Genomic DNA, 17736 nt, shown 5'->3' on the forward strand with positions numbered 1-17736 from the left:
TCTTCAAGAAAATTGGAGAGATAAACGGAACGTTTCATGCAAAAATGGGCATGATAAAGAACCAAAATGGCAGGGACCTAACAGAGGCAGAAGAGATTAAGAAGAGGTGGCAAAATTACACAGAAGAACTATACAAGAATGAGCTTAACGTCCCTGATAACCACAATGAGGTGGTCACTGACCTCGAGCCAGACATCCTAGAATGTGAAGTGAAATGGGCCTTAGGAAAGCTGAGCAACAACAGAGCTAGTGGAGGAGAGAGTATTCCAGCTGAGCTATTCAAAATCTTAAAAGACGATGCAGTAGAAGTGCTACACTCAATTTGCCAGCAAATGTGGAAAACTCAACAGTGGCCACAGGATTGGAAAAGATCAGTTTACATTCCAATTCCAAAGAAAGGCAGTGCCAAAGAATGTTCAAACTATCGCACCATTGCACTCATTTCACATGCTAGTAAAGTTATGCTTAAAATCCTATAAGCTAGACTCCAGCAGTATGTGGATCGAGAACTACCAGAAGTACAGGCAGGATTTTGAAGAGGTAGAGGAACTAGAGATCAAATTGCCAAGATACACTGGATCATGGAGAAAGCTAGGGAGCTGCAGAAAAACATCTACTTCTGCTTCATTGACTATGCTAAAGCATTTGATTGTGTGGATCACAACAAACTGTGGCAAGTTCTTAAAGAGATGGGAGTACCAGACCATCTTATTCAGGGGTGTCAAACTCAATTTCATTGAGGGCCACATCAGCATTGCTGTTGCCCTCAGGGGGCCGGGTGGGTATGGCCTGGGTGGGCGTGGCCTACTGGGTGGGTGTGGCTAGAGTGCGTATGGCCTACTGGGTGGGCGTGGCCAGCTCTACATCGTTTGCATCAAGGGTGCCTATGGGGGCCCGGGCAGGAGTGGGACAGATCTGAGGGTCTCTGGCAGAAGGAGGGTCTCTGGGCCAGGGACAAGGCAATGGGGGCCGTTCCCTCACTGTTTCCAGGATGGCTTCGCGGGCCACATGAAACCACTTCGCGGGCCGGATCCGGCCCCCGGGCCTTGTGTTTGACACGTCTGATCTTATTTATCTCTTGAGAAACCTATATGTGGGTCAAGAAGCAACAGTGAGAACTGGACACGGAACCACTGATTGGTTCAAAATTGGGAAACGAGTCTGGCAAGCCTGTATACTGTTGCCCTGCCTATTTAACTTATATGCAGAGCACATCATGAGAAAGGCAGGGCTAGATGAATCAAAAGTTGGAATTAAGATTGCCGGAAGAAATATCAACAACCTAAGATATGCAGATGATACCACTCTAATGGCAGAAAGTGAAGAAGAACTAAAGAGCCTCTTGTTGCGGGTGAAGAAGGAGAGTGCAAAAGTTGGGCAGAAACTTAACATTAAGAAAACCAAGATCATGGCATCCGGCCCTCTCAATTCCTGGCAAATAGATGGGGAAGAAATGGAGGTAGTGACAGATTTTATTTTCCTGGGCTCCAAGAGCATTGCAGACGGGGACTGCAGCCAAGAAATTAAAAGACGCTTGCTCCTGGAGAGGAAAGCCATGGCAAATCAAATACTTTGGCCACCTAATGAGAAGGAAGGACTCACTGGAGAAGAGCCTAATGCTGGGAACGATTGAGGGCAATCGAAGAAGGGGATGACAGCGAATGAGGTGGCTGGATGGAGTCACCTCAATAGGCGCAATAGGCGTGAGCTTAAATAGACTCCAGAAGATGGTCGAGGACAGGAAGGCCTGGAGGAACGTTGTCCATGGGGTCGCGATGGGTTGGACATGACTTCGCAGCTGACAACAACAAAAACAACAAAAATAAGCAAAAGTAGTTAAAACAATGCTTCCTAATAGTGATGTTTAAAGAAACTATCCTTTAGATCAGTATTTCTTGAACTTGATGACTTAAGATATGTGGATTTCAACTCCCAGAATTCTCCAGCCACCTGATCCAGCCATTTGTCTGGAATGGTACAGGGTCTCCTCCTTGAGCAAGGGGTTGGATTAGAAGACCTGCAAGGTACCTTCTGCTATTCTGTTAGAACTGGCAAATTCAGTCGCTAAGGTAGGAAGGCATGCTTTAGGAATCAATGAAACATCATTCCTTCTGCAAGAAATAGTCTACAGTAGAACAGACAATAGTACGAGTCAACAGCAAAGGATGCAAGACTCCGAATGCATACATCTGTCTTCAAAAACAAGTTCCATTCATTGCAAGAAGGCTTGCTCTTAAGCAAGCGAGCATAACATTTTATTTTCATAATAATGTCTCTCTTGTTATTGTTCCCATTTTCCTGAAATGGAGAGCCTGCATCTGCTTCTAGTTACTGACTGCAAGTAATTCCATTTTAATACACAGCTCCCAGTTGGAAAAACAGTTTGATGTATTGGTACCAAGGCCTACTTTTCCTCAAAGTAGAATGAGCATGAAGGTGTGGCACGGTTTTGCTCAGTCAGCCAGTTTATTTAAAGTACAGACCATAACAAAATCACAGCACTGTCTTAAAATATCCAAGATTATAAAACTTTCTTAATCATAGCCCTGAGTAACCTGACATATTTATTCAAAATATGACCCTACATAATTTTAAATAAAATTGCTTCATTATCCTAATTATCCTAAAGACCTTTGGTCTTTCCACTGTGACCTGAAGAGTTGGTTATTCCAACAAGCGGGTCTGGACTGACTATGCTTTTTTTTAAATTTGGCTTTTATTGAGTTAAATTGTCATGTATCTATTACATTTATTGTTTAATTCTTTTTTTAAATTTTGTATTCCATGTTTCTTAAATTTTTTTTGCCAAATATGCATTTAACATCAGTTTTTCTTTATTCATAAGGAGCCAAATGATTTATGCTGCCTGAAATGAATACATTTTCTCTTTGTTTTGCATATTATTAAATTGGTACCCCTAAACTTACAGGAAAGTAAGCCCCACGAAACTCTGGATCTATGCTCAAGTAAACAGTTGCATTTCCAGGCAACAATAAATTAATATGAAATCACAGAATAACAGATTAATGAGGGTTATCTGGTTGGCCCTTGACTGCTTGGAAGATCTGGCTTGGATAAGAAATTATGCAAATCTAGCAAAACAAACCCGACAGAGAACCAAAATAAAGACCTTTGTTCATATCAGTACTGAGATAGAGACAAATGAAGAAAAAGAACGACAAAAGGGATCATTCTCTTCTCCTCCTCCCTTGCCACACTGGAATGCAAGTGCAGACAAAGAACCAAAACCAGCACTAGAGCAAAAAGAGAGAGAGAGGAAGAAAAGGTTTTGAATATTTATTGATGAAAATCATGACAGACAGCATTATTATATCAAGTAAGCTATTTCTGCTCTGAGGAAAAGGATGCATCTCCCCTCTGTCTGCCAAAAAAGAGGAAATCTTGATGTCTTTAACATATAGATGTTGTTGTTCTTGGCTACAACAAAGTAGAATAGAGGCAGTTTGGCCAGGGCAAAATTAAGAATAGCAAAAACCCTTTTTTCCTTCCTTCCACACTGTTGGACAAGGAACATTGCTTGCTGGAATTAATAATACACACTTAAAAGCCACCCCCCACACACCCCAACCCCCAAACTAGACAATTACAAACAGATGAGGCCTGAGCTTCATTTGTAGCCAACACCCCTAGTCTAACAGCAGGGATTAAAAGCAGCACTTGCAATAGAATTTCCACTTAAATTAAATCTCCCTTGGAGGCTAACTGTGCATCCATAATGGACAGATGCACAACTACGTTGCTAGGGCTCCATGGCAGATCAACAAATTCCGCCAGGATGGGGACTGGAGCCAGTTTTGCCACGGAATTGAACACTATTGCTTGGATTTAGCTGGAGAGCCTACTTAGCAAGTCAAGATGCTGATGTTGCTTGGATACAGTACTAGCACTGCCTGTGTTCTTGCTTTCGTGACCCCATAATACTTGCTCAAAGCTCTGTATTGCAAAAGAGGAAAAGGGGCCAGCTTTGAATCAGGTTTAAATCTCTAACCTTCTCTAATCTCCTGAAGAATATACAAGGGCATTTGCATTCATTTCTTTATCAGTTCTATGGGACTATGCATCCTACGCAGTTTCCAAGAGAACAGTTGCATGTTGCACTTTGGTTGAAAAAACAATGTAGAGCATGTTTTTTCTCTATAAATGGGTGTGCTTTTGATTCCTGGTGACTGCTTGGACAAGACCCTGCAGTTTTTTTGACAAAGTTTTTCAGAAGTGGGTTACCATTTCCTACTTCTTAGGGCTTAGAGAGAATGACTGGCAGAAGGTCTCCTAACTGCCTTTGTGCCTAAGGTAGGACCAGAATTCACAGTCACCTGGTTTCTAACCTGATGCCTTAGCCCAAACTGGATAAAAGTGCCTTTTTTTTGGGGGGGGATAACCACACACAAACCTGTTACCCAAGCACAATAGGACCATTTAAATAGAAGTAGTCCTTGCCTTACAACCATTTGTTTACTGCCATTCAATGTTACAGCAGCAGTGAAAAAAGTGACTTATGACCATTTTCCCCACTAACAACCACTGCAGCATCCTGGTGGTCAGTGATCACTGCATCCGGCATGTATTTATGATGGTTGCAGTGTCCCGGGATCATGTAATCACCTTTTGTAACTTTCTGACAAGCAAAGTCAATGAAGAAGCCAGATTCATTAAACACCCATGTTACTAAATTAATTACAGCGATTCACTTAATGACAGTAGCAAGAAAGGTCGTAAAATGGGGCAAAACTCACTTAACAACTGTCTTGCTTAACAATGGAAATTTTAGGCTCAGTTGTTGTCATAAGTCAAAAACTTTGTATAGAATAGAATAGAATAGAATAGAATAGAACAGAATTTGGAAGGGTCCTTGGAGTTCTTCTAGTCCAGCCCCCTGCTCAAGCAGGAGAACCTATACCATCCCAGACAGGTGACCGTCCATTCTCTTCTTGAAAATCTCCAGTGATGGAGCACCCACGATTTCTGGAGGAAAGCTGTTCCACTGGTTGATTGTCTTCACTGTCAGGAAGTTTCTCCTTAATTCCAGGTTGCTTCTCTCTTTGATCAGTTTCCAACCATTGCTTCTCATCCTTCCCTCTGGTGCTTTGGTGAACAACCTGGCCCCTCTGCCTTTTGGCAGCCCCTCAGATACTGGAACACTGCTATCATGTCTCCCGGACTTTCTGAGTGAAAAGGACCTTCTGTTAAGCTTTTTTGGGTAATGAAAAAAAAAGTTTGAGAAGCACTACCTTAACTAAACTACCCCTTTAGGTAGCTTTTCACTAATCCTTCTTATTGTGTCATTTTAAAAGCACTGGCTTATACATCACATGTTTCTAAGAACTATAAGAAATGTTCAGTTCAATGGGATTGGGGAGGCAGAATGATCAAACCTTGACAGTAATCAAACAGAAAGGGTACGCTGAGACAGCTGCCACACACATCTGCTCTAATCTTTTGTCTGGACTATCTCTTAGCACACACATCAGGGTAATTTAATTTCACTCCATTTATTCCCTTCCATGGCCTCTGAGTTCTACCTTCTGTTGATAAAATAAACCAATAGAAAGAACAAATATTGACAAAAGTCCCACATAAATCCAGCACGACAAAGTGGCTAGGTTAATTGGGAAGTGATAGAGTTTACTCACAGCACTGTGGGGCTCAATTTTAGGACGCTCCATTGCAATGGTGATACAGTTCAGGAAAATGATGACCAAGACGATGTGATCAAACATCTTGTGGGAAATGATTTTATTGCATATGATACGGAATCTAAAGGGAAGAGGAAGAGAGGTCACTGGAAGCTGCTGTAGAATGAAACCTGTGGAAAGCAGAGAAACAATCCTATTGGACTACCTTTTCTTTCCTGTTTTATATATATATATATATATATAAAGGGACGCGGTGGCTCAGTGGGTTAGGACGCTGAGCTTGTCGATCAGAAGGTCGGCAGTTTGGCGGATCGAATCCCGAGTGCCGCGTAACAGAGTGAGCACCTGTTACTCGTCCCAGCTTCTGCCAACCTAGCAGTTCGAAAGCACGTAAAAAGGCAAGTAGAAAAATAGGGACCACTATGGTGGGAAGGTAACAGCGTTTCGTGCGCCTTTGGCGTCTAGTCATGCCGGCCACATGACCACGGAGACGTCCTGAGACAAGCGCTGGCTCTTCGGCTTTGAAACGGAGATGAGCACCGGCCCCTAGAGTCGGAAACGACTAGCACGCATGTGCGGGGGAACCTTTACCTTTACCTTTTATATATATATATATATATATATATATATATATATATATATATATATATATATATATATATATATATATATATATATATATATATATATATATATATATATATATATATATATATATATATATGGAAACAGACTTTTCTTGACAGGGACAACCCTCATCTGTCTTTTCCCTCCTCTTCTATCTCCTGCATGCAAGTTATCTAAAGAAAATCATCACCCAAATTGGTCTTGACCTATACTACCTGTCTTTCCCAAATGGTGAGATACTGCTCACATGTCATGAGGAAGGAATGGATGAATGACTTTTGTGAGGTAAAATAGGCATATGGAGAGCAGGCTGCCCAGTGTTCCCTACAGGATTCAGCCTTCTGGCCTAGCTTCCTTGCAGTTGGACTTCACTGAAGGCTGGAGCTGGTTAATTAGTTTCTTCTGTGGTTCTGTTTGGGATCTGTTGGAATCGTTGACTCACTCCTGATGGGCAACATGGTTCTTTTTATAAAAGCCAGTGGTTCATGCTTGCCATCTTGCAATTAAAGGGATGGGTGGGAAGAGCTTCCTTAGATTCAACGACTGGCAAAGATTCTGAGTTCCTCGGCCTCAAACATTCCCCAAGTTCATCCCTATCCTGACCTTCAAAAAATTACAAAAAGGTGTTGGCTGTAACTATAGTTTTGTTTGTTGTAGATAATCAAGGAAGGAAGAAAAAAAATGATTTGTTCAAAAGAGGGGGGAGGGAGAAGAAACAATACAGGTAGTTCTTGACTTACAACCATTCATTTAGGGACCATTTGAAGTTACAATGGCACTGGAAAAAGTGACTTATGACTGGCTTTCACACGTACAACTATAGCAATACCCAAAGGTCACATGATTAAAATTCGGACCACTTGGCAACTGCCATATATTTATGACGGCTGCAGTGTCCTGGGGGTGTGTGTGTCATGCGATCACCATCTGTAGCCTTCCCAGTTGTCCTCCAACAAGCAAAGTCAACGAGGGAAGCCAGATTAATTTAACAGTCACATGAAGCACTGAACAACTGCAGTGATTCACTTAACAACTGTGGCAAAAAAGGGGGCACTGTTCACTTAACAACTGTTTTGTTTAGCAATGGCAATTTTGGACTCAGTTATGGTGGTCAGTCAAAAACTACCTGTAAAGAATAGGCTGGGAGAAGAAAGAATGGTTAGGAGGGGAAACAAGAGGGAACTGGAAGATGGAGAACTCAAAACTGTGTGTGAGGGCTCCCCTCAAAAGATCTTGCCAAGTTTTTCCTTTAACCCGCAGAACTACTGGAGATTAAATTAATCACGCTTATAAAGAGATGGGGAAGGTGGTTGAGCCCTAGAGGAAAAGCATTCTCACTTGTTCTGAGAGGAAACCGCTCTTGAAACTGTTGGCACTATTTGACGAGAATTCTGAGAATAGAGTCCCAGCATATTGGGAAGGAAATGGGTTGGGAAAGGCCAAATTAAAGCTTTGATGTAAGTTCCTTTTTTTCCTAGTAGCCTCTAAAAGTTAAACCAGTCCTGCTCATGCTGGTGTCTTCCAGATGTGTTTACACTCATACTAACTTGGAATTCTGGGAGCTGTCCTCCCAATACATCTGGAAGACACCAGGTTGGCAAAAGTTCAGCTGAAAGAACCAGAAAAGAGGTAAAGGTCATAGGAACCTGGACAATTTCTCAGTCAAGCAAACAGCAATTTGAGGGAAGGAAATTACAACTAAGAAAATATCCCTACTCTCTCTCAATATACAGTAGTTTATTCTAATTTGGGTCCACCTGCTTTAACATTGGAGAGGGGAATGATGGATTATTCATTTAGCTGGACTTTACATTTCTTTTAAGTGTGACATTTTATGAAGTAATAAGGTAGATTAGCATTTCAAACATTTGTTAATTTTGTAATTACTTTGAGGCATATTTATGGAAGCCTCATGTGATCCAGGAAAAGATCCCCCTCCCATAATTTTATAATCCAAAGGACATAAAAACATTTTATAGTGACCTAGGGACACAAAATTGCTGGAGCTACTCTGTTCAAAATGTTATGCCCAATTTACTCTGACATTAGCTTATGATGAAGATATTTTGGGGATCCATTTGGTGTTAATTTTTATGGCTATATACTGTATGTATGTGAGGGAGACCGTGAGAGAAACTGTGTACATTTAATGTAAACAGATTCTAGCAGAAATTTTCAGCAAAGTGTTTGTTCTCCAGGAAAAGTTTAAAAACTGTCTTATATTAAATTTGGTTATAACAGAAAAGAATATATGTAGCTCAGGACTGAACTGTGGAATCTTTCGTGCTCTCTGAGTTTAGTTGTTTGCTTGCAGACATCTCATTATCTGACTAGGTAACATCATCAGTGCCGGGTAAGTGTGGGGCTTGCTCCCTGTTTATATACAGTAGCTTACAATACAGTACTGTAGCATTGGTTGGGGGTGGGGTTTTTTCCCAGTAGTTCCTTTATTAGGGTTCTCTGCTTGTTTGTCTCTTGTTAATTCCAGCTTATCTGGTTGCTGAAGGAGATGGTCTTTTTTGTTTCCATTTTAGGTTTTTGCTAAGCTCTATTGATGGCTGATTTGTCAGAATGCTAAGCTTCCAGGAATTCCCTAGTGGTTTTGGATTTTAGCTTAGGTGGCTGGATGGAGTCACTGAAGCAGTAGGTGTGAGCTTAAATGGACTCCAGAAGATGGTAGAGGACAGGAAGGCCTGCAGGAACATTGTCCATGGGGTCGCGATGGGCCGGACATGACTTCGCAACTAACAACAAAGGATGCTCAGAGTTTTCCCATTGAAATTTGAGTTGAGGCTATAAGTTTGATTACGTATACTTTGTCTGTGTTGACTGCCTGCTGTTCTCCATGGTTTCAGATAGGAATTTCCAGCACTAGCTAGAGACGCTTGGGATTGATTCTGCACTCCACTCCTTTCCCCAACTATCTGGGTCAAATAACTAGTGCTAGAAGGATGGTAACTACTATTTGAAATTGGGAAGTTTTAGCAGTAGACAAATCCCCCAGGATCCAGAAAGTTTCTGATTCCTTCCAAAGTGTAATAAAAAAATTTGAATTTGTGTAGCAATACTACATTACCTTCATATAATATTGATATTGCTGGTGGGAAGGCTTTATAAGACAAGGGTAATGTTGGCACACTAAGGAAGGATTTTAGGGGCCATGGATGGTAGGTGAGGTGAAAACTGATGAGCAGCTGAGCAGAGAAATAATTTAATAGTTATTGCTGCTACTACCATGATATACTATTTTACACTATGACATAATTGTCTGGAAACTTTGCGCTTCTCTAAATTGGCAGCAGTTCTTCAGGATCATTCCTCCATTACTTCATACTAGATACTTCTTTAAAATGGAAATATCATATCAGGACTTTTGGCATGCCAATCACATGGCTTTTGACTGGGTTATAATTTTCCCCTAAATCCGTCTGTGTTATGATTTATAGATTATAACATATATTAATTGTCTTCTCAGAAATATTAGATGCAGACAGAACTTGTGAATACTGATGCCAATCTTTTAGATAAGAAGGCTTCTTTCGCCATTTTGGCCTCTGAGAATTCTGCAGGAATGTTGTGATTGCTACTCTCAGCAAACATTAAGCCCAGCATGTTCCAACATACTTCCACCAGTCAAATATGGGTTGCCTTACTTAGATTGAGGAGCAAAGATGTAGACAGACCAGGAATCTCTCTCCTTGCACCAGGAAGGAAGGTGTGCCCTTATCCAAGCCTTCATGCGATCCTTTTTACTCTTAAAGAGAAAGAGAGAAAGTCATTGGGAAGTCAGTCATTCTACATTGAACACCAGGATCTGAAAACCAGACAGCAGACCAGTGAAGAGTTCATTTGGTTCTCTAATTTCCGTTCTTCTGCCCCCAGTCCTGAATATATTTTGCTGGTCCTCAAGCCGGAGATCATCTCTGACTGGGACATCTAGGTTGTAAACCATGGACTAAAACAAACAAAGCTACTTTTCAATCCTTTATACAGATAGACCTTGATTTACAACAGCTCATTTAGTGACCGTTCAAAATTACAACAGCACTGAAAAAAGTGACTTATGGCCATTTTTCACACTTGCAACCAGCATCCCCCTGGTCACCTAATCAAAATTAAGACACTTGGTAACTGGTTCATATTTATGACGGTTGCACTGTCCCAGGGTCATGTGATCACCTTTTGCAACCTTCTGACAAGTAAAGTCGAAGGGGGAGCCAGACTCACTTGACAACCATGTCACTAACTTAACAGCTAAACATTCACTTAAGAACTGTGACAAGAACGGTAGTAAAATGGGGCAAAAAAATCACTTAACAAATGTCTTAGCAACAGAAATTTTGGGCTCAGTTGTGGTTGTAAGTTGAGGACTACCTGTAGTATTTTTATGAGACCAAAATGGTGTGGAATGGAAGCAAATAATGGGTATCCTTTTCCACTCCATACAGGGAAGGAAGAAAATATATGTAAAATACACAGGTTTAACAGCTTATAAATAATAAACCTTTATTGTCAAAGTACAACATGTGTACATTGAGATTAGCTGAGCCTCCCCCCCGTGCTCTCTCCCCCCAACACACAGTGACAACAAACCCTCCATCCTACCACACCATGTGAACCAACTACACCACACACCGGCCTCCCAAGTCAATTCTGCATAAGTTCACAGAGATTATGTCCCATTTAAAAGCCTAACAGCCCACGGATAAAAGCTATTTTATACAGCTACGGGCACAATGAGACAATTGTGTTGCAATTGCAGGTGGCCAGCTATGACTGTAAAAATTTCCCCAATTGGCATAAAATGAAGCCACTCCCCTCACATTTGCTTCCTGGAAAATCCTAGAATGAGGCCATCCACCATACTGCAGAGGTAAGGGAGTCTATTTCTCTTTAAGAGGGCATCAATCCTCTAAAAGGAGATTTCACTCTGACAGGAAGCAAACAAACAAACAGAAGCTAAGTTTCCATACCACGCATTTTGGAGGGGTGGTTGGTTTAAAAAGCCACAATGGCTTTACACCAAGAAAAAACAACAAGTCAGATTGTCTCCAGGGGTATGGAAGGGTGAGTGTAGGGTTTCTGCTGCTACCTGCATTATCACAGAAAGAGATACATTGGGATAAATTTTCCAGCACCAATCCTACAGTAAAAAAGCAACCTGTGCATACTATACAGGCAAAAATTAAGCAATGTCAAATAATATCCTGAAATGAATAATATTTCAATTCTCTTTTACCTCAAAAAGCTCTCTATATTATGAAAGGGACATGGTGGCTCAGTGGGTTAGGACGCTGAGCTTGTTGATCAGAAGATCGGCAGTTTGGCGGGTCGAATCCCGAGTGCCGTGTAACAGAGTGAGTGCAGCTTCTGAAGATGGGATTGCTGGTCTCCCTGGGCTTTTAGCAATTCTATGATACTCCGAGAGCCACTTTAACTAAATGTAACCCACATTGACCCCTTCATGGATTACTGCCTTGTCGTGGCGAAGGGGCTTGCGTAATTCAATGAAGCTATGAGCTATGCCGTGCAGGGCCACCCAAGACGGACAGGTCATAGCCGAGAGTTCTGACAAAACGTGATCCACTGGAGAAGGAAATGGCAACCCACTCCAGTATCTTTGCCATGAAAACCCTATGGACAGTACCAAAAGGCAAAACGATATGACGCTGGAAGATGAGCCCCTCAGGTCAGAAGGCGTCCAATATGCTACTGGGGAAGAGCAGAGGGCTAGTACTAGTAGCGCCAGAAAGAATGAAGCGACTGGGCCAAAGCCGAAAGGACGCTCAGCTGTGGATGTGTCTGGTGGTGAAAGGAAAGTCCGATGCTGTAAAGATTTTTTCTCCATAGGAACCTGGAATGTAAGATCCATGAATCAAGGAAAGCTGGACGTGGTCAAACAAGAAATGACAAGACTGAACATTGACATCTTAGGTATCAGCGAACTAAAATGGACAGGAATGGGTGAATTTAATTCAGATGACCATCAGGTATACTACTGCGGGCAAGAATCCCTCAGAAGAAATGGAGTAGCCTTCATAGTCAATAAAAGAGTAGGAAAAGCAATACTGGGATACAATCCTCAAAATGACAGAATGATCTCAGTTCGAATCCAAGGCAAACCATTCAATATCACAGTAGTCCAAGTCTATGCCCCAACCACCAGTGCTGAAGAGGATGAAATTGACCGGTTCTATGAAGCCCTACAGCACCTTATAGAACTAACACCAAAAAATGATGTCCTTATCATCATGGGGGATTGGAATGCTAAAGTAGGAAGCCAAAAGATAACTGGAATAACAGGCAAGTTTGGCCTTGGAGTACAAAATGAAGCAGGGCACAGGCTGATATAATTTTGTCAAGAGAATACGATGGTCATAGCAAACACTCTTTTCCAACAACCCAAGAGACGGCTCTACACATGGACATCACCAGACGGTCAACACAGAAATCAGATTGACTATATGCTCTGCAGCCAAAGATGGAGAAGCTCTATACAGTCAGTAAAAACAAGACCAGGAGCTGACTGTGGCTCAGACCATGAGCTTCTCCTTGCAAAGTTTAAGCTTAAACTGAAGAAAGTAGGGAAAAGCACTAGGCCACTCAGGTATGAATTAAATCATATCCCTGTTGAATATACAGTAGAGGTGACAAATAGATTTAAGGAATTAGATCTGATAGACAGAGTGCCTGAAGAACTATGGACAGAGGTTCGCGACATTGTACAACAGGTAGCAACCAAAACCATCCCAAAGAAAAAGAAATGCAAGAAAGCAAAATGGCTGTCTGAGGAAGCTTTGCAAATAGCTAAGGAAAGGAGGGAAGCGAAAGGCAAGGGAGAAAAACATACATATGCCCAATTGAATGCAGAATTCCAGAGAATAGCTAGAAGAGATAAGAATGCCTTCTTAAATGAACAGTGCAAAGAAATAGAAGAAAACAATAGAATAGGGAGGACCAGAGATCTTTTCAAGAAAATTGGACAGATGAAGGGAACGTTTAATGCAAAAATGGGCATGATAAAGGACCAAAATGGCAGGGACCTAACAGAGGCAGAAGAGATTAAGAAGAGGTGGCAAAATTACACAGAAGAACTATACAAGAATGAGCTTAATGTCCCTGATAACCACAATGAGGTGGTCACTGACCTCGAGCCAGACATCCTAGAATGTGAAGTGAACTGGGCCTTAGAAAAGCTGAGCAACAACAAAGCTAGTGGAGGTGACAGTATTCCAGCTGAGCTATTCAAAATCTTAAAAGACAGTGCAGTAAAAGTGCTACACTCAATTTGCCAGCAAATTTGGAAAACTCAACAGTGGCCACAGGATTGGAAAAGATCAGTTTACATTCCAATTCCAAAGAAAGGCAGTGCCAAAGAATGTTCAAACTATCGCACCATTGCACTCATTTCTCGTGCTAGTAAAGTCATGCTTAAAATCCTACAAGCTAGACTTCAGCAGTATGTGGATCGAGAACTACCAGAAGTACAGGCAGGATTTCGAAGAGGCAGAGGAACTAGAGATCAAATTGCCAACATACGCTGGATCATGGAGAAAGCTAGGGAGTTCCAGAAAAACATCTACTTCTGCTTCATTGACTATGCTAAAGCCTTTGATTGTGTGGATCATAACAAACTGTGGCAAGTTCTTAAAGAGATGGGAGTACCAGACCATCTTATTTGTCTCTTGAGAAACCTATATGCGGGTCAAGAAGCAACAGTGAGAACTGGACATGGAACCACTGATTGGTTCAAAATTGGGAAAGGAGTCCGGCAAGGCTGTATACTGTCGCCCTGCCTATTTAACTTATATGCAGAGCACATCATGAGAAAGGCAGGGCTAGATGAATCAAAAGTTGGAATTAAGATTGCCGGAAGAAATATCAACAACCTTAGATACGCAGATGATACCACTCTAATGGCAGAAAGTGAAGAAGAACTAAAGAGCCTCTTGTTGCGGGTGAAGAAGGAGAGTGCAAAAGTTGGGTTGAAACTTAACATTAAGAAAACCAAGATCATGGCATCTGGCCCTCTCAATTCCTGGCAAATAGATGGGGAAGAAATGGAGGTAGTGACAGATTTTATTTTCCTGGGCTCCAAGATCACTGCAGATGGGGACTGTAGCCAAGAAATTAAAAGACGCTTGCTCCTGGGGAGGAAAGCCATGGCAAATCTAGACAGCACACTAAAAAGCAGAGACATCACCCTGTCAACAAAAGTGCGTATAGTCAAGGCTATGGTCTTCCCAGTTGCAATGTATGGCAGTGAAAGTTGGACCATAAGAAAGGCTGAGCGCCAAAGAATTGAGGCCTTTGAACTATGGTGCTGGAGAAGACTCCTGCGAGTCCCTTGGACTGCAAGGCGATCAAACCGGTCAGTCCTAGAGGAGATCAACCCTGACTGCTCTTTAGAAGGCCAGATCCTGAAGCTAAAACTCAAGTACTTTGGCCACCTAATGAGAAGGAAGGACTCACTGGAGAAGAGCCTAATGCTGGGAAAGATCGAGGGCAATAGAAGAAGGGGACGACAGAGAATGAGGTGGCTGGATGGAGTCACTGAAGCAGTAGGCGTGAGCTTAAATGGACTCCAGAAGATGGTAGAGGACAGGAAGGCCTGGAGGAATGTTGTCCATAGGGTCGCGATGGGTCGGACACGACTTCGCAGCTAACAACAACAACAACCCACATTGAACTGCACTGAATTTATTTCTGAAGAAATACATCTTGCATGGTGGTGCAATATGAATAATAGTGCATATGGTTGATACAAGGGACACGGTGGCTCAGTGGGTTAGGACGCTGAGCTTGTCAATCAGATGGTCGGCAGTTTGGTGGGTCAAATCCCGAGTGTCGCGTAACAGAGTGAGCGCCTGTTACTTGTCCCAGCTTCTGCCAACCTAGCAGTTCGAAAGCACGTAAAAATGCAAGTAGAAAAATAGGGACCACTACGGTGGGAAGGTAACAGCGCACGGCCTTTGGCATCTAGTCATGCTGGCCACATGACCACGGAGACGTCCTCGGACAAGCGCTGGCTCTTCGGCTTTGAAATGGAGATGAGCACCGGCCCCTAGAGTCGGAAACGACTAGCACGCATGTGCGGGGGAACCTTTACCTTTACCTTTATTATGAAGTCCAGCTTTCAGGTATAAGCTCAGGCATGTGACTAATTCAATACTTCTGGCAGAATTTTAGGAGACAAATGTAGCTGAATCAAAATATGTCACCTGGTTATAAGGCCAACATAGAGTTTACAAAGGAATATTTTCTCAGAGACAGACATTGCCCAAAAGCACCAGGGAAGAAAAAAAAATCAACAAAGCTTGAATTTCTTGTGTTATTATATGGGTCAAGTCACTATGATGTAAAATCACAGTCTGCTGGAAAGCAAATTAAGCCAAGTGAGACAAAACAAATCAAAAAGATTCCCAAGGTGGCAAATGTAAATTTAAAATTATAAAATTCTAAGCATTAAAATATTAGCTACAAGCTAGAAAACTATTCTTTTCTTCAGCTCTGAAAAACCTGACAGCTCTCTTGTTGCTTATTATTCAAACCTCAGTGAGCATGCATTGTTGGAAACAAATGACTACATTTCAAATTAAATATATTTCTAGTCATTGGGAATATATGAACAGTTTGCCAATTAAAGTCAGACCTATATGTTATCTCTCCCAAGCTGCATGGTGGGAAAGCAGGGTGGACCTGTACCATGCATTAAGATACCGTAGCTGTAGTTCATGTTAGATAATTAGGCAAATTGGAAGAGAAGTCCTGTACAATAAATTTTGGTCTTTATTGCTGCTGTGCCCACAAATGCAATTTCTAACAAATGAATAGCAACTGCTCAATTATACAGATTGTATATAAAAAAAGCAAGCTTCAGGTTCTTCGTGGAATTTCACATGAAATTTGGTTTCTAAGCATTATGATTCCAATTACTAAATGCATGTTAATTTGGGTTTAATCCTTTTTCCATAGTCCAGTTGGGCATTTGCACTACTGGGAAGCAACAAAATGTAAACCCATCATGCACAGACAGACCTTTCCTTGCTAAAAGAGGATCCTATTGCAAACAGATGACTAGAAAAACAATAGCACAAAGTGTCATGGTCAATAACAGCCAAAGTCAATGACTTGTATGACCAAAACATGTCCATAAGCTTTCCCTGGCAGGTGGATATTATATTAGCAGTATATGAACACTAAAGGTAAACATTCCCATTATTAAAGTTCATGTATTTTGCTCTAGGGCCATCAATGCTAGAGGGACTTCATTAAAAAAAATCTCTGTTACAGTAGGACAAATCCCAGTGCAAAAATGTATACAGTACTGCAATTATTTTAAAAGAAGGATACTGTTTTAAATGTCAGGCTAAAGGATACGTTTTCTCTCTCTGTGTCAATACTTGAACCATCTCCAGACAATATCAGAAGTCCCTGGGGCAACTGTTGGGTTTGGATATATAAGCTAAATTAATAGAAATCATTTGTTGATCAGTTCTGTCTAATGAGATAGGAACTCCCTTTTGGTGTAGATGTTTAGATGTTGACCCTCAACTTCTTATTGTCCTCCACCCAGTGCCTTTCAGTGATGGCAAATCTAAACATAATTCAGAAGCGTAATGGCTGCAAGGCATCTGATTAGAGAGGGCAGTTAGATTATAAGAAAGAAATGTACCTATATCCCAGTGATAGTTGGTTATAACAATATTGTTACTTATGTAGCATTTCTCCACATCAACTGACTCCTTTTCTTGTGTTTTTTCCTTACAAAGTATTTACTATTTAGGGACTTCTATAACAGGAAGTTGCAAATACACACGAAAGTCATCAGACGGAATGGACCATGTTGTCCTCAAATACCAGAAGCAGCCCCCCATCCCCAATGAATTCCAACATTTCTTAAAAATAAGCAAAACTGTGTTTTTTTGGATACTTCGCAATAAATCCAAGATCTGTGCATATAGTAGAAGTGAACTAGTATATACTATGAGCTCAGTTTAAAACCTTTTAGCCCTAGATATTGAACAGAACAATAAGCCAGTTTGATCTAGTGGTTAAAGTGCTACTCCAGAAACAAGGAAACTATGGGTTCTAGTCTGGCCTTAGGCACGGAAACTGGCTTGCGGCTTTGAGCCAGTCACTCTTTCTCATTCCTACTCATCTCACAAGATTGTTGTTGTGTAGAAAAGAGGCAGAAGTAGGAGTATTGAATATGCTTACTGCCTTGAGTTGTTTATAAAAATAACAAAAGTGGGATATAAACAAACAAATAAATAAAATGAGCACTGTGATGAAAGTGCTTGGGGATGAACAGTATTTTGGTATAAGAACATTACTTGTCAACTCAAATATGAACTGTTCTGATTATACTGTATGAATAAATAGAGTATATCCTTGTCTTTTGCTTCTTTGCTCCATAGCAAAAAATATGCAGTATTTGGTCTACTGACTAAAC

General features: G+C 41.3%; 1 protein-coding gene across 1 annotated transcript in view; it reads right to left on the bottom strand.

Moving 5' to 3' along the window:
• CACNA1G (calcium voltage-gated channel subunit alpha1 G) overlaps positions 1-17736 on the bottom strand; it is a gene marked incomplete at its 5' end in the record, with an annotated part of 457316 nt that overhangs the window by 99066 nt on the left and 340514 nt on the right. The window contains 2 exons of the mRNA XM_081320681.1: positions 5652-5775; positions 9935-10035. Coding sequence (XP_081176807.1) covers positions 5652-5775; positions 9935-10035 — 225 coding nt within the window. The remainder of the gene's footprint in view (positions 1-5651; positions 5776-9934; positions 10036-17736) is intronic.

Source organism: Vipera berus (assembly GCF_964194415.1).
Source record: "Vipera berus genome assembly, chromosome: 2".
Classification (NCBI taxonomy): Eukaryota; Metazoa; Chordata; class Lepidosauria; order Squamata; family Viperidae; genus Vipera; species Vipera berus.